The 18817-nt window shown below is 40.6% G+C and overlaps 1 protein-coding gene across 1 annotated transcript; it reads left to right on the top strand.

Moving 5' to 3' along the window:
• The first annotated feature begins 15704 nt into the window (after positions 1-15704).
• Positions 15705-18536, top strand: LOC132878208 (tripartite motif-containing protein 16-like). The gene is made up of 3 exons (XM_060913649.1): positions 15705-15955; positions 16154-16213; positions 17046-18536. Exons 1-3 carry the CDS (start codon positions 15856-15858, stop codon positions 17573-17575), a joined length of 690 nt encoding a protein of 229 aa, XP_060769632.1. The 5' UTR covers positions 15705-15855; the 3' UTR covers positions 17576-18536.
• Positions 18537-18817: the final 281 nt, after the last annotated feature.

Below are 18817 nucleotides of genomic sequence, written 5' to 3'. Positions count from 1 at the left end.
AATTATCACAAAGAATGATGCATGCACTGATGGCTGGCTTGTTTAAATTGCTCGCAAACTCGCTTTATAAGCAGCTTCAATAAACATTTATATTCTAATATGCGGAGTAGTTAGAAAAGTTCCCGGCGGCGGCGAGTTGACACAGTGCTGTCATATACACTTGGCTTTGTTTCTTCCCTTCTGAGCGTCGGTCAGGCTCTCTCTGGAGGGCGGAGCCACATCTGGCGCGTCTTCCGGTTGGCTGTCGGCGCTGTCTGGCAGCGTCACGTGCGGGGGAAGGGGCGGTCAGAAACAGGGCAGTGGCGCGCTCACGTGCAATCGGTAAACTTGTGGATGGTAAAGCTTGAATTCAGATGATGAAATAAAAAGTTATGAGTGGGTTAGCATTTATAAATTCCAATGTAGATTAAAATAATGTCTATCTATTGTGTTGCATTGAACTGGAATAGCCCTTTATGTGCTGTTCAGCACAGTGAAAATGACAGCGCCATGAAAACCTAAATGATGTCCAGATTCTGGAATGCGAGTAAAATATTGATGCGTTTGATATTTTGCTTAAATTAAGTGAAGTCAACTCACCTTTGTTTATATAGTGCTTTACACATAATGCAGTATATAGTGTGTGACAGAGAGAGAGATGCTTATGGAACTGATCAGCCTACAAATAAAAATAAAAATTTCTTTTCTTTATCACCTTTTCTCGATAAAGAAAAAGATGCCACGTGCTTTGAATGTGATTGGTTGAAGTGGCTCTCATCATGAAAACTGGCCAATGACAACTGTGCGCGCGCCTTCTTTTTTGAAAATCCGTCAGTTGGATCCGGCAGAGCGATCGGTAGATCTCTATGGCTCTGGATACGGCGCGAGCGTCAGTCGGCAGTGTTGCCAGATTGGGCGGTTTTGAATTCTACTTTGTGGGTGAAAAAAGGCTTGGGCTAGTTGACAAAAATTGGGCGGGTTTGACGTTAGTTCGGCGGGTTTTTATCAGATGTTTATATAGTTTCACTCCCACTAGAAAGCAGAGATGGGAGAGAATGTAAACACCTAAGCCGAATGATGTTCTTGAATATGCGAAGGAAATCAGGAAAAACAGCTCTCTTTGGTCAACTGAGGCAAGTCAGAGACCTAGTTTACCCAGCACCCCTTAGGAATTTTAAACAACCAAAATCGAGCATTGGCCTAAATTAATCATTAACAATAAACATTAATCTCATTAAGTATTATTTAAACAAAAAAAATGTCGATGTAACTGTAAGACTAATATGAATGTGTGTAATGCAGAAACTGAACTCATAAACTAGTAAATAAGAATGACGCAATCCATTCTCCATTTTCTCTTCTCATGTTACATTCAGCCATGCATCGCAGCCTAACTTTTTTTTTAATTGAAGTATATAAATCAGGTACAATCTAACAAATCCACAAAAATCAGGATAACAGATGAAGAACATACATGCAGGGCCGCTGACAGCTTTGGCTGGGCCCGGGACAAAATGCTCTGAATGCCCCCCCCCCCCCCCCCCCAACAATCCCCCCGGGCCAATCCACACACACACACACACACACACATACCTCTCTTATCCCAGTCTCTACTCACGCGATATAATATTTTTTTAAACCTCATGTTTTATTTAAAAAAAATACAACAATTCCACCGATTTCGTAACATTTATTGAAGTGTAGCTGATAAGTAACGTGACAAAAGCAACAGGTAGAACATCCTTGCAGCCTGTTTAGCCTTACTTGACGCACAGGTCGGAACGGTAATTGGCACGCGTGTGCGCGTAATCTTATGGAAAACAAAAGTGTCCTGTCTCCCTCTCGCAACGGACAAGGTGAAAAAATAGCCTATATGTTTCATTAGGCTACATTTAAAAAAAAAAAAAACATAAGGTCGGCTCAAATATCAAATAGCCTAATTTAAAAAAAAGAAAAAAGCGAATGCACATCAGCGGCGTGGGAGAAGGATCTGCGCTGCTCCTGAATAAAGAAAGAAAAAGAGGAAACTACGATTTAAATAAGATCAAACAATATGACTATTTAAAAAGACTATTAACAAGGCCAGTACTCACTTAATGGGAAATGTGACACTTCCCTTCGGTCACAATTTTGTGGATGTCGGGCGACAGGGATGTCACTTTTATCCTCAAGCAGTTCTCAGGTTTGTATTGGTCAGACGGTTCCTCTCGTGTGTTTTGATTGCGTTCATTGAAGAAAAGCTTGACTCACACGTGTAGGTAGATGGAAACATCGTCAGCACATAAAGGGCAAGTTTCTTAATCCCCGTGTACTCCTCCGAGCATCCGATCCAGAGACATCGGCGTCGCCAGGGGTATTTTACTGGGGCACGTGCCCCAGTATAGATCTGTAGTGCCCCAGTAAAAAAAATCCAGTGACGAAACGCTCTGAATTTTAAACTTGGGAATAGCTGCAATTTAATTAATTCATAACGTGGGGTAGGCTAACCGATGCGCGAAGAAGACCATCTACAATGCTTTTACATTGGTAGTTTTGGCTGGCCTCGCGCACACTAAGCAATGTGAAAAAAGTGTGCGCGTGACATGAGTAACATCTTGGTTGCTATGGGGACCGCAGACTCCAGCAGCCCTCAGATGCAATGAAATTCAGAGCAGGGGAAACCATCTCTCCGTGTTTTTCAACTGTTTACAGGTTAGTAGACAGTAATTCCACTGTCATTTTTGTAACACACACACACACACACACACACACACACACACACACACACACACACACACACACACACAGTGGTGCTTTTAGAGGCTTTTGGATTGTGTTTAGAGATGTTCAATGCTGAAAATGCGTGTGCTTACAAAGATATGTTTGGTGATTTAAAAGGTATCAAGTGTGAATACTGTTGGCCATTAAGTACTCTTGGTTGAGTTTAAAAACTCGGCGGTGTTGTATTGTATGTTAATATGTTCTTTTACAATATTACCAACAGTATAAGTATTACATTGCTATTATCACAAATGTTGCAAATATTCATACTGTTATTATTAAATGATTGACCTGGATTCAGTGTCCTCGTAATCATTTTGAGTTTTACAGCTCTAGTGACTAGTTTTAAGCAGGCCGTTTCTAAATATAAATATCAATATATAAATATATATTACATAAAATATAATATATATTACATAAAATGTAATATATATTATATAAAAAATATAAATATAAATATAAATATAGTGCAAACGACATTTTGCATCGATAGCTAGCAATCTTCAGCTAATCATCTACACGTCATCCAAAAGAATAAACAACCGGCAGTTGTATATATTAGTTACGGCAGGTTGCTCGGCAGGTCGCCTGTTTCATGAGAGACGCCAGGAGATGCAGCAGTCGGCATAATAACAGCGCACAGAAGCAAATTAATGTTTTAAATTAAATGAAATTAAATGCATTTAAAAAGTTAAATAACGTTTATTTTTAATAGAATAGAAAAAAATATAACTTTTTTTCCCCCATTAGAAAAGAATGGCCATGGCCCGAAATGCCATTGTCAGAAAAATTTGGCCCGGGTCCAAACTTAATTGCCGACCCCTGCAATAAAGGCAAAAGATCTAGAAATCATTTATTGAATGCAAATATAGCACATTTCTCCCCCAAATCAACACATTTTGAAATGAAATAAAATAATCGCAACTTCATGAGAGCCCAGTTCTGGGCCCTCCCCATTCCTGGGCCCGGGACAACATACCCGTTTGTCCCCCCTGTCGGCGGGCCTGCATACATGGATGTAGACAAAATAAATTAAGCAGAATAACTAGGCCTATAAAATTAATAAAACAAACAGGATAAATAAAAAGAAAAATAAATAAAAAATAAATAACCTCAGCAATGCAGATGTTAGATATGCATCGTAGCCTAACATAGCCTACATAATATTATGCGTGTGCGCCACCTACTGGTGCATGTAGGATTCAGAACACAGCAGATGATTGCAGAGTTATAATCTGATTGAACCACACGGAGCCGAGTACCAGACAGCAGATTCTTCACCTCCAGCACTGACAGGCTCATGGTGCTATTTGTTCGATTTACAAATAGTATACTGGACTTTAGCTGCATATTTTTACTTTACAAGATAGGCATCAAGTCCATTTTACATTCTACCAAATCGCAGTGACGTACTTCCGGTTAATATGAGACGCACACGCGCGCGCCGTGAGTCAGTACAACGTTGGACGCCGTGGAGTTCAGAGCTGCCTTGTGGTCTTCCTTCCAGAGCTGGGCTTTTTTTTTTTTGGATTAAATTCGGTTTTATACAGGTAACTGATATTTATGGATATATTATATTTCTTTTCTTATAGTTTCTATGATTTTTTTTCTGTTAGAAATTTCCGACTTCTTTATGTTTTGGGAGTTGTTTTATTAATGTTAGTCACATGGACTCGTATAACTTCACGAGAGCTTTCATACCTCAGTTGGTGTAAAGCCTAACGAGGAACTTTAGGGAAGTAAGTGATAGTTCCCTTAAAAGATTCACTAAGAAGGGAAAGTAAGTGATAGTTTCCCTACAGTCTAAATTCGTAATACTGTTATTCTACTTAAAAGTCGACAATGTCATTAAAATTGGGAATAAAAAGGGAAGTAAGTGTTAGTTCCCTAGCAAAAAAAAAAGGGGGGGAAAGTAAGTGATAGTTTCCCTACAAATGATCCACAGTCGTATGAATTTTGGGAAACACTACGTTCATAATCTTCGATCTAGCTTTGCTTCGAAGAATATTCAATGAGTGGCGTACAACTCTGCTGTATGGATGCTCCAAACGGAATTTCGTTGTTCTTTTTTGAGACAATGACAATAAATATTCAGAATCTGAATAAGACTTGTGAATTCTTATTCACACTACATATTACTTGTTCAGATTCTGAATCTGAATAAGACTTGTGAATTCCTGTTCACACTACATATATTTATTACTTGTTCGCGGCAATTAATATGTATGACCCAGGAACCTCAACTGAAATCACATCCTCAGAAGATTTGAAAACTTCTATATCTGCCATGTTTTCAGAGATGAAAACTGATCTGAAACAACATGTAGAACAGTTTGTTACGACTGCCATCGAAAACTACGCTTATAATGAAGATTTCTGGAGTGATGAAGAGGAGGAATCTCACGGGAATATCTCTAATGCAGATCTTGCTGGTGACTTAGAAAAATTTCTTTCTCAAGATAAAGATCAACAGAAAGAGAAAAATGCTGCCGCAAGCGAGTTCCAGGACCTCGCCCAGGAGTTTGCCACAAGTGAGAAAACAAGCCCACCAATCGATGACGATCTGGTGAAGATCATAGATGGTCTCATCAATGACAAACTACCCAAAGCAAAACTCGACGAGCTTACTGACAAATATGCCAGACCGGAAAATTGTAAGCTCTTACTGGCTCCTAAGACGAACAGGACTGTGTGGACTCAGCTTAAAGACAACACCAAGAAAGCAGATACTGGAATGCAGAGATGTCAACGGATGTTTTTAATTGCAGCTTATGCTATCCTTGATGCCTCGAAAACAGCATCCGGAGAAATGAAAACCAAACTAGTCCATGCTTTGGTGCTTATCCTGTCTGGCAATAGAGAAATCAATCTGAAGAGAAGAGAGCTGCTAAAGACAGATCTCAATGCCCAATACAATGCTTTATGCAATGCCTCAACTCCTATTACAACAGAGTTGTTTGGTGATGACGTGGGGAAAGAAATTGATGCAGTGACCAAAGCAAACAAGATGGGAAAAAAGCTTATACCCCCTAGGAAGAGTCGTGGTTCACGCTTTCAGCCCTATGGCCAGGGAAGGTCTTCAGATCGCTTTGGCTCAGCGAGGGGTCGTTATGGCGGCCGAGGATTCAACAGGCCTTTTTCAGGAGGACGTCGGCGAAGTCCACATCCTACAACAAGAGCACTCAGAATTAACTCCTCCATAACAGGTCAGCTATGATAACTTGATAAATATACTACTCAGGTCACGACAGCCTTTTATAGCTGTGCAAATAAGCCGTTATTTGAAGGAATGGAGAAGGATCACTACGGATCCTTACATTTTGCAATGTGTAAGCAACTGTCCCATTGAATTTGACTATGATCCCTCCTGTATCCAAAATGTCACTAACTATGAGCATAAATTCTCCCCAGCTCAACAAGAGGCCATTGGCAATGAAATGGAGACATTTTTGAACAAGCATATTATGGAGCCTGCAGTCCCAGAACCAGAAGTTATTTCACCCATTTTTGTTACCCCCAAAAAAGAACCAGGAACATTCAGGGTTATATTCAACCTTCAATCTCTGAATGACGCAGTTACCTACCACAAGTTTAAAATGGATACTGTTGAATCAGCTATCAAATTAATGAAACAAGGATGCTACATGTCATCTATAGATTTACGCGATGCTTACTATTCAGTCCCCATCGAGCCCCAGTTTAGGAAGTACCTCAAGTTTGTCTGGAGGGGTAGATTGTTCCAATATACGGCACTGCCCATGGGTTTATCCAGCAGCCCTCGAATATTTACCAAGATTTTGAAACTGGTATTTGCCACCTTGCGATCCCAGTTTGGACACTCGTGTCTGGGATATATCGATGATTCATTTTATACTGCAGATACACTTGCTCTATGTCAAGAAGCCACCTTGCATGCGGCCCAGTTATTCACCAAGCTTGGTTTTGTTGTACATCCCACCAAGTCTGTTTTTCATCCCTGTCAGTCTTTGGCGTTTCTGGGATTCGTTTTAGATTCTGCCCTTATGAGAGTCACACTTCCAGAGACAAAAGCATCCAAAATTGTGAGTTTGTGCCAGAATTTTCTACGGGACAAACTTTTCACCATTTGCGAGGTAGCTTCGCTTATTGGAACTCTTGTTTCCACATTCCCTGGGGTTGAGTTGGGACCGCTACATTATAGATCCTTAGAGCGAGATAAAGACATTGCCCTACGTAGAGCTTTGGGCAGTTTTGATGACTGCATGTCCTTATTGAAAGAAAGCCGAGTAGAGTTGAACTGGTGGATATGCTCCATCCCTCACAGTTCTCGAATCATTGACCATGGGGTGCCGGAGGTTGTCCTTAACACAGATGCTTCTGGAAGGGGATGGGGTGCTACTTCGGGCAGTTGTTCTACTCAGGGTTTGTGGTCGCCTGAGGAGGCTTCTTACCATATCAGTGTTTTAGAATTATTGGCTGTCAAATTGGGCTTAAGAGCTCTTCTTGATCAAACTCGAAATCAACACATCCATATCACTTCAGACAATACCATGACAGTGACCTACATTAATGCCATGGGAGGTTGTAGGGTTCCAGCTTGTGACACCATTGCAAAAGATATTTGGTCATGGGCGGTAGAACGTGAGAACTGGTTGTCCGCAGCGCATGTAGCTGGAATTCAAAATACCACTGCAGATCATTTATCACGCCAGTTGAACCCTGAGGTGGAATGGGAACTGAGTCCTAATATATTCAGGAAGCTTACGCACTGTTTTGGTGTTCCTGATATTGACTTGTTTGCAAGTAGACTGAACCACAAGGTTAAGTCCTATGTGTCATGGAAGCCTGACCCGCACTCAACATGTATAGATGCTTTCTCGTTAAATTGGGGAGAATTTGCTAATTGGCAGGTGCCTTCAGAAGGTCACCCTAGAGCAAGCCACCTTGATCATTGTTGTCCCAATGTGGAAAACGCAAGCATGGTTCACCAATTTACTAAGGCTGTTGATCGATCATCCTCGAGTTGTCCGAGTGACCAAAGGAATCCTCTCAAACCCACTGCACGGCAAGGTCCATCCACTGAGTCCCAAACTCCATCTTCAGAAATTATCGAGGTCCTCCTATGTGCCTGGCGAGATGGAACACAGAATCAATATAACGTCTACCTGCACAAATGGACCCAGTTTTGTTTACAAAGGAAAGTGGATTCCATGCAGCCCACTGTGAATGATGTGCTCGAGTTTCTCCACGATTGGTACAAGAAGGTCTTAGCCTATTAGACTATGAACACAGCGCGTTCAGCTTTATCTAATTATTTAATGGGCACACCCTTATCTGGAGCTCGTTATACTGTGGCCAATCATCCATTTATTGTTCATTATTTCAGGGGTGTTTTCAATTGTCGAAAACCTTTACCCAGGTACTCCTGAAACATGGGATGTTGACATTGTGTTAGATTATATGAAGTTATTATACCCTTTGGACAAGCTTTCATTAAAAGAACTTGTGTTAAAGTTAGTGGGCCTTCTTGCCCTTACCTCAGGACGGAGATGTCAAACTTTAGTTAATTTGGATATTGAATGCATGAAGAAAACACAGAATTATTATTTACTCCAACTAACGGAGCACATGAAGCAGAGTAGACCAGGAAATACGTTTGATTCCTTCTACGTAATAAAATACCAGGAACAGGAATTGTGTGTTTATACGACACTAGAACATTATCTTCAGCGAACTTTGTTACATCGTCAGCCTGGACACACAAAACTGTTGCTTTCGTATGTTAAGCCTTTTTCACCAGTTGGAACCAGCACAGTAGATCGATGGATTAAAACACTTCTTGACTTAAGTGGCATAAACACTGCTAACTTTAAGGCGCACAGCACTCGTTCCGCTAGCGTAAGTAAAGCTAGTCAGACGGTTCCAGTAGATACTATTTTGAAACATGTAGGCTGGTCTGCAGAGTCAGCTTTCCGCAAATTCTATGACAAACCTGTTGTAACGAATGGTGCTTTCCAAAATGCTGTCCTGGAATAAAAAATTGTTTACTTGCAAGGATGGTTGTGTCCATAATTGTGCTTTAAAATCTAATGTTAACCGGAAGTACGTCACTGCGATTTGGTAGAATTGAAAATTAAACGAGACTTACCTGTAAGTTGAAGTTCGATGATAATTCTACCAAATCCGCAGTGGTACTGAGGGTTAACATGCCCTCCCATAATTCACCCAACCCTATTTATTCCTAACTATTATGTCCACAACCTTTGAAGTCTGACTCTCAGCGGCGCGCATGTGCATCTCATGTTAACCCTCAGTACCACTGCGGATTTGGTAGAATTATCATCGAACTTCAACTTGTAGGTAAGTCTAATTTAATTTTCAATTCTATCTCGAGTTCTGATTTTAAAATGTGATTTAACCGCATGCACTTCATGGACAGAAAGAAAGGACAAAATGGGAAAAGAAAATAAATGACCTGAAACCCTTCGAATCTCACTTTGGGACAGGGCCAGTTTAGGGCTAATAATGAGGTAAAACAATTCAATAATGATGTGATTTGAAACGGGGGATGTCAACAGGTGATTGTAGTCATGATTCGGTAAAAATCAGGATCCAGGAAAGGCCCAGTTTGTCCTCGAATGGCAACATTATAAACAGGGATGAGAATTTTCCGCCGATCGGCGGATTTCCGACTTTTTCAGACCAAAATGATCGTTTCTGAGATCGATGGGTTGAGAAATTTTCCCCGGAACTTTCGGGAGTCTCCTGCATATTGATAGAAGCGAGCAAGAGCGTGTGTGTGCAACATTAAGGTCTGCATCACGCATCTTAGAATGTGCGCGCGCGAGGGGGACTGTGTGCAGTGTTGCCAGATACTGCTGACGTTTTCCATCCCAAAATATGTTCAAAACCCGCCAAAATGCACTTAAAACCGCCCAATGTGGCAACAGTGCCTGTGTGCCTGTTCATGTAGTGCATGCCAGACAAAGAGCATCCTGATTGGCTTATTTTGCTGAGTAACCCAAACAGCTTTCAGTGTGGGTGGGCTTTTATCCCTTTTCTCGAGGACCGAAGTTTTCAGTTGAGTCAGTGCAGCCTACAGGATCGTCATGGCAGAGAGAGAGAGCGTGCGCCCCAAAAAACTAAAGCACAAAACCCACTTCACCTCAGATTACACACAATCTCCCTGTCTAACAATCTCCCTGTCTAATAAGGGTCAACAATAATGACAGTTTCGCGCGATGTACTGTTTGCAGCAGTGATTTCAGCATTGCCCATGGTGGCTTAAATGATTGTAAAGGACATGTTGAGGTGAGGAGTGTCATTTCATGCAAGGGTCGACCGATACGGGTTTTTTAATGGCCGATGCCGATACCGATTTTTTCCCATCACCATTGGCCGATGGCCGATATGGACTGCCGATTTTCTTAAGCTGATATTTTGGACCAATATGGGTAAAAAATGTTTTAAAAAATGACAAATATTCCAGGTCTCAAGTTACAAATGAACATTTATTTAACAGCAACAAATAAAATAAAAACCAGATCTGCCATCTGTATGGAGAAAAAATATATATGTACCAATCAGTATCAATTTTTTTTAATTCTATACTATAAAAAATTTTTTAAAAAATTATATATTATACTTTACCCTTTCATCACACCATAACATGAATAATAGGAAAATAAACATTATGTCTGAAGCACATTGAGCAACTAATTGTTCAAGTGTCTGCTTAATACAGTATTATATTCACTTAAAAATTAATACATATTAAACTGTCAAAATGACGAGGGATATTATTTATAAATCCCTACACACGACGGGGGGATATTACAAATTCCTACGCACCTTGAGGGAACAGTATACCGTTATTACACAAGCTAACATGGCAAGTTACTTATGGAGTGTATTTGGGTGTTTATTCTGTGTAATTGTTTGCACAATCTCAATACATCGGTTCTGCTCTATGTTCCAATAATGACGGGGCGACACCACTTCCGCGTGTAGTCTTAAAGGAGGGAACAGAGCCATCTATGCGGCCCTGGGAGGGGAATAGTCGACGAATAAGTACAAAGAGGTGTCCTAATTCTAAGAAAGGCCTGAAGTTCAACGTGTCTGCCACCCAGTGGAAAGGGGTTTAAGCAAGATTTTTCACTCTGTTCAACGTGATGGCTTACTTTTTTCAATACCACGAGCTGTCACAATTCGGCAACTTTGGCGGGTAGAGCATTAAATGCGCACATGTCAGATTTCCGTTTTTTTCCGACCCACTCAATAACTTAATAAACTTCCAGGCACATGTAATAAAGAGAACATAAAATTTGGTGGTTTCAAACAATATTGTAAAAGCATTAGAGGCTCTGAAAGTTTAAAACTTACCGTGGCTGTAGCTTTCGGGGCTGTGCACTTCACTATCAGAGGGGGAGGGGTGACGCGACAGCGTGCATCGCGGGTCTTCTGGCAACACAGAGCTGGCCTTGGAATCCAAGGCTTGGATGCCGGTCTGTAAATGACGCGCGCGGTGAGCGGATCGGCCAAACCACATGCGAATCGGCCGATGCCGATACATTTAAACGCAAATATCGGCCCCGGTCGACCCTTGATTTCATGTGCATTATATTTAGGTCTACAACAGGCTGGCATGAAAAGACCAAACTTATTGAAGATTTCCGTAAAGTAACAATGTATGAATATACATCATATATATCAAATACATGTCATATATGTGTGTATCTTTTCATAAATGAGGTTAGCTTGTCTAATGTAGCATGTTGGGGAGAATCATAGTATTATATCTATATTTCTGATAAAATTTTAGGTATGATACCGTGTATAACTCTCCTACTTGTTGCTCATTTCATAGGGGGACGGAATTGCTGGGATGTGCCGTGCGGGAGCGTCTGCCCAATTTTTTTAGGCCGAGATGAACTTATAGTTTTTGATTTTAAAACATTTCCAATATGTAATGCCCATTGTACATGCCTGTTCTTTAATTCAAAATCACCATCTTGATCTTCAAATTGACCATATGGTATCTGTATTACATTACGCAACATCCTGTCCAGATAAATCCTAGTAGTTGGTACACACAGCAGTTGAAAGGGAAGTGATAAGTGATGTTGAATGTTGCCTGCTTAAAATGCAAGACCTCCTGCTACCATGATAACATCAGAAGAAGGCTTCAGAGAATATGATTGATAGAACTTTTTTCTGGTTTGCACTTCATTGTAAAGGATTAGAGTATTCAAAGACATGAATAGTAAAAATGCAGAAATATAATACTGTAGAGCTTGTTTATATTAAAAGGTGCATTGATTGATTTTTTTGAAATCCTCAAATGTGAATTGATTAAAAACAAGTCTCTTGTACCATATTAATCATTTTCACCTGGTAGTCCACCAAGAAGGGGAATTTATTTCCAAACAAATTGCAACTTTTTGCTGATAAAATTAATGGTTTTGGGGTATAAAAAAAAAAAGTCAAAAATCATTAACCCCTGGAACCCCTAGGCCCCGCCCCCTGGGCCATGGGCCCCGCCCCGGTGTTTTCAGACTTTTTAAATATTTTTCATTCTCATCCCTGTATAAAGTGGTAAACGCTTTACTGTCCCAACGGTTTCTGATTTGGGGTTGTGGATACACTGGTCATGGTTACATCTTTTTTTAAAAGTATTTGGTCTTTTAATATTATTCTCGTCATTCTAGTGACTCCATAGTTAATGTGATGCTCCACCATGTGGGTACTCTGCTCGAGATACCTGTATGAACCTGAAGGGAATCGACTACATACACATCCGCTTTAAATGAATAAAGAAGGCCACTCTTTAGTCATAACATGGCTGCAGAAAGAAGCCGCTCCAGTCACCTGATCAGCAAAACTTGATAAAAGAAGGATGATTTGTGAATGAAAACGGACAACGTACAGGCAGCCCCAGAAATACCACCAGCTGATTTGGGCAGCAAAATTGTGATTAAAATGAAGAAAAACAGCCGAGAAACTGCAGCAAGTCTTGATCTCGATGAGAATTAGCAGATACAACTAGATGAGATACGATTCAAATCAGGACCATGGAGCATGGGGACAGAGGAAGAGTAACGCAGCAGAAACCATTCATCAGCCTCAAGAAGAAGAAAATAAAGGTGACATCTGCAAAAGAAACACAGCAGCTTCTGGAGAAACATCTTATTTTCAGATGAATCCAAACTGAACTTGGATGGATGTGGTGGTCGAGTGTTTGTGTGGAGAAAGCCAGGAGAAGAATTCCAGTCAAACTGTACTAGGGTACTATAAAGCACGGAGGAGGCTGGGGCTGTTTCTCCTACAGCGCTGTTGGTGAGCTTGTGTTCAATAACGGCGTCATGAACTTTCAGAAATCTGCAGAGAAATGATTCAACCAACAGAAGTGGATTTTTCAGAAGGATAATGAACCAAAGCAGATGACTGACAGCGATAAACATGTCTCTGCCAACTGTACTGAACACAGTTGTATACAATTATACACAAAATATACAGTTAAAAAAGGAAAACAAGTTTCCTGTAACTTGTTTAAATGATCAATAAAACATCTTTTTATCATGTAAACCTTTATCTTTCTGGCTGCTGAGTCATTAATATTGCGATGTTCTCTTCTGCATTTCCTGGACAGAAAGTTTCTTCCTGAATTCGACAAGAAAGAGGAGGGAATGTGTGAATTAGTGAAGGTCGGAAGTGTGTTGTGATGGAGAAAACAAAAGAGATGGATTGTGTTTGTGTTCAAACCCTTTAGATGAAGAGAGTTGGACTTCCAGATTTTTCTGAATCAGGGGCGATTTCTCAGAGACAAGGGAAGCCGAGCTTCCCCTAAAATTCTCTCCCCAAACTGCGGCATCTATGACGTTGAATTGTCATTAAAACAATAACTTGCATAACATAATATATGCCCAAGATTGTATTTACGTTCATAACTATCCTGTAACTTATTTGAGTGATGTCTGACGAACTTGCAGTACGCTACGAGAATCACCTTTGCTGCCAGGCTGTAACCAGCGTTGCCAGATACTGCTGACGTTTTCCAGCCAAAATATGTTCAAAACCCTCCAAAATGCACTTAAAACCGCCCAATCTGGCAACACTGTCTGTAACCTTTCTTATTTCAATGGGCTTTATGGCTGGCAGCCGGGTATCCGTTGCAGTCTACGAGACGGCTCTGAACAGCCAATTTCGGCTAGTTGTTATTGGTTAAAATGGACAAAATCGTCACTTCCAGGGAAGCCGGGCTTCTCTGGGACTAACGAGACAGTGGGAGGGGCAAGAAGCCGGGCTGATGAAGGATTATTGGAGGTAGTGTTTGAAAGACATGAGCAGGGCGGGCTCTGTACTTCGGCGTCGGCGAGGAACACGGAAGCATGATCAGTCCCTAGCGGATGTCGAGAAAGTGTAGTCGTGTGCCAAAGTGCTGTCCGAATTTCTTTTCATATAAGCGTTTCTTCTCATTGATGTCTCTGTACATTACTCTGTAAATAAATGTAAATATTACTCGTTGTGCTCCGTTAACTTTCATCCATTCTATCAGTTTGATCATTCGTGAATTCACTCGTTTATTTCATTTGTAGTTCAATCTGGTTGTAGGCTAGCTTGAGCCTTATTGGGATCTGCAGTGCTAGCTGCTAACAGAAATTGGTGAAGTCTCTGGAAAGCACAACCAGCTGGTATGACAGGGTCACAGACCATTTTCTGGAAAAGGAGCGGAGGGCAGAATTTGTGTATAAATAGTGTGCATCATATAATGTTCATGAATCTGAAGTGTGTATATTCAGTAATGTTAAGAGAATGGTGGGCTCTGTGTTATAGGTTATACCTGGGTATAATATTCAAGGTTCTGTGTGTTGCATAGCCTACCTGGTTATGAATTTCCAGACTGTGTTGCAGAAGATGTTCAAGGATGTGTTGCACAGCTGGGTGTTGTGTTAAAGACTCTGTGTTGCATATCAGGGTATGATGTTCAAGGCTCTTTGTTGAATAGCCAGTGATTTTTGGATGTTTGATATTTTTGATTAAGGATATGAGGCACTAGCCTGGCAAGCCAGACTATAACATGAAATGTACAAGCAAAAATATTTTCTGCCACTGGGTAGGGTTGTCTAGTTCACTATGCTAATGGGGTACACCTTTCTATGCTTTGATATCCAGCCTACAGGTTTTACGATGAAAGCGTAAAATGGGCTTCCCCGTTTTAAAAACCAGCAGCCGCCACTGTTCTGAATGATGTTTTTTTTTTTTTTCCAATGGTTTTTTTTTTGGACATTTTAGTGGAGTCCACTGAATCAACTTTCATAAAATGTCATGAAATTAATCCTAATCAGTGTGGCTACATGGGTTATATTTCTGCACTGAAAGGAGATGAAATGGTTAATAGAGGAGTGTTCATGACCTCTCTGTGTTTGTGCTCCCCCTCTTCCGAGCTCTCTCTCTTTCACACACAGGACCAGGAAGTGACTCGTCATTTCAGAGAAAACAAAACTGATCTCGGCGGCATGGTGGTGTAGTGGTTAGCGCTGTCGCCTCACAGCAAGAAGGTCCGGGTTTGAGCCCCATGGCCGGCGAGGGCCTTTCTGTGTGGAGTTTGCATGTTCTCCCCGTGTCCGCGTGGGTTTCCTCCGGGTGCTCCGGTTTCCCCCACAGTCCAAAGACATGCAGGTTAGGTTAACTGGTGACTCTAAATTGACCGTAGGTGTGAGTGTGAATGGTTGTCTGTGTCTATGTGTCAGCCCTGTGATGACCTGGCGACTTGTCCAGGGTGTACCCCGCCTTTCGCCCGTAGTCAGCTGGGATAGGCTCCAGCTTGCCTGTGACCCTGTAGAAGGATAAGGCGGCTAGAGATGATGGGATGAGAAAACTGATCTCTCTCTCTTTCTTTTGGTGTGAGTTCAGGAAAATGGCCGAGGCCAGTATTTCAGTAGATCAGCTTTCTGTGGACCAGTTCATGTGTCCAGTGTGTCTGATCTCCTGAAGGATCCGGTGGCTATCTCCTGTGGTCACAGTTTCTGTAAGGCGTGTATTAATGGCTGCTGGGATCAGGAGGATCAGAAGGGCGTCTACAGCTGTCCTCAGTGCAGAGACACTTTCACGACAAGGCCTGTTCTACGCAGAAACAACATGCTGGCTGAAGTGGTGGAGAAATTGAAGAAGACTGAAGATCTGAAAAAGAGACTCGAGGAATTCTGTGAGGAGGAATTCAACAAAATCCCTCCACATGGTAAGAGGAGCTGTTCCTGCTGGAGAAACACAGTGATGTGTTATTTCTTAGCGATGCTCCTGCTTTCTTTTCTGCAGACACTTTATTCACCCGACACTTTGAACTAAAACACTGATTTAAAATGAATAAACTGACTGGATCACTTTAAACTCTTTCCATCTTTTACACAAACTCATGTTTCTATTTTTCTCTCCACAGCTGCAGCAGTTCAGATCATTTCAGGACCAGAACCACAGAACAGAGAAGAGTTTCTGAAATGTACATCTAACACACACACTTCTAGGCCTGTTACGATGATGAATTTTATTGGATGATGTATTATCTCAGAAATTATTGCGATAAACGATATTATTGTTGATGTCTTTTCAAGACCATTTTATGCCACTAGTAAAATAATGATCATGCAAATACACCCTTTCATAGAACAGTAAACTTTTTAATTAAGTCAACTTATTCAATTCAACACTAGAATATAAAAAATAAATCTAAATAAATAAGCTAAAGAAATAAAACAACAATCAAACAAAACCACTCACAACAAAAACAATAAATAAAATACAATTTATGGCTCTTAAAAATTGCACTGAAGTGAATATTAACTTGGCACAGGGTAATAAAAAGACATTCTTTTCTTCACAGGCAACATTCTGCCAATCCAGTTTCTCAAAGATTAGTACCCAGATCAACAGAAAGTGCAAAGTAACAACGTATTGCCACTGCGTTCCATGAGGCTGGCAGGGGGAGTCGGCTCTCTTCTGTGGGATCTTTAACTAGTTTTAGAATGCTAGTTTAAGCTGATATGTGATTGATCTAACGGTAAAACAGCACGAGGGCTCGAGAACTTTGACAGGTTACAATTTTACTTGGAAACAGGATGTACTGTATCTGAATTCTGATTGGTTGTTGTATCTGGATTCTGATTGGTTGTTATATTATTGCCCTTTTGTTGTGTTCTTGAGCCCGGGGAGGGGGTAGTGACAGGGTTCTACAGAGAAAAGTTTTCACTGCAACCGAACTGCTGTTTTTGTGACCACGCCCCCAGCGCGGATATTCATGTTCACATTGTTCAGTTTGTTTTTCTCTATTTTAGATTTCTGTTATCTGACTCTGGATCCCAACACGGCACATCGTCACCTCATTCTGTCTGAGAAGAACAGAGCGGTGAGATACAGTGAGAGTATGCAGCGTTACTCTGATCATCCAGAGAGATTTGATTACTGGGAGCAGGTGTTGTGTAAGGAGAGTGTGTGTGGACGCTGTTACTGGGAGGTGGAGTGGAGCGGTGCTGATGGTGTGTCCATATCAGTCTCATATAAAGACATCAGCAGGAAAGGATGGGGTAATGAGTGTCGGTCTGGATTCAACAATCAGTCCTGGAGTCTGCAGTGTTCTCTTTCTTCTCTCTCTTTCTATCACAACAGCATTGAGACTGATCTCAGAGTTCCATCAGCCTCCAGAATAGGAGTGTATGTGGATCACAGTGCAGGAACTCTGTCCTTCTACAGCGTCTCTGACACGATGAAGCTCCTCCACAGAGTCCACACCACATTCACTCAGACTCTATACGCTGGGTGTGGGGTCAACTGGGTTTCTACAGTGAGATTGTGTGATCCAGAATAAAAGTGTGTAGTGTTTTCTGTAAAATTCCTGCACGTTGCCACGTTGTTGCTCAGTCGTCTGTTTCACTAGAACACAATCCAGCTGCACAAAAACACTCATTTTAATATTTAAATTAAAACAGATGAATAATTTAAAATAATTAAAAAGGAAATGTTAAAAATTAACTGTCAGATAAGAAACTCGTCAAATTTAAAAAGAAAATGATCTCATGACCTTCGCATTATAAAGTTGTGTTTGTTTCATATTAAGCAGCATCTCATTAAATAACTAATAAACAGTAATAAAGCCAGAACAGAACAACATTTTAAACCTGTTCAGGTCACACTATATAAAAATAAAACATCACTTTTGGAATGAATTTGATTTTTCTGCTTGTGTTCTAAGATGTAAAATCCACATTCACTTTTTCAAATCTGAAGTTGTTTCTAAACCCTGAGATTTGATTGTAAAACATTGAACAATATTTAAACTCCATTAGAACATCCAGTACATGATCGGTTCAGGCTGCCGATGTCGTGTTCATCCCATATTCAGCCTGGATGATGATTGGCCCGCAGATAGAACCTTATAAATCCAGGTTTATCTGTGAGTTTGGGATTTTTATTCAAATATTACAGTCAAAGCTTTGCAGAATAAAAGATAAGAGCACAGGAGAATAAAGTTTCCCCCAGTGATGGAGTTTCTGTGCTGAACTCATTTTCAGACAGAAGCAAATTCAACCTTTTCCTGAGAGTTTCAGCAGCTGGATAAATATTGTTCAGTATTTTAAACTGAATTTCTTTCACTGTGGGTGAAATTGGCCGTCTAAGATAACTACAGTGTGTATTTGTTAGCGTTCCTCCATCGTCAGTTATTCTTACTTTTTTTTTTTTAAATAAGGGAATAGCTTCCATTTTAAAACATTTCTAATTCCTTTGTTATTAGATTTTCTTTCACCAATTTCCACTTCACCGATTTTCAGTTCAGGCAGTTTGACCGACACCTTTGAATATTCAATGGTATTTTTTATTGTGAATCTTAAGGGAGGTGGAATAGCTCTACAAATTTAATTAAATTCTCTATAGACACATTTTCAATGAAACTTTTCAACAAATGAATTAAATTGCATTAAATGTCCATTTTCATCCATTAGATCGGGAACATCTAAAACTTTATCATCATTCCATTCTTGTTGAAATAAAGTCTTCCTATTAATAGTAATGGTTCTATTTTTCCACAAGGTTAAGTACACTAGCGTTTGTG

The sequence above is a fragment of the Neoarius graeffei genome, chromosome 2 (assembly GCF_027579695.1).
Source record: "Neoarius graeffei isolate fNeoGra1 chromosome 2, fNeoGra1.pri, whole genome shotgun sequence".
Taxonomy (NCBI): Eukaryota; Metazoa; Chordata; class Actinopteri; order Siluriformes; family Ariidae; genus Neoarius; species Neoarius graeffei.
This window is presented reverse-complemented; position numbering and strand designations above follow the sequence as displayed.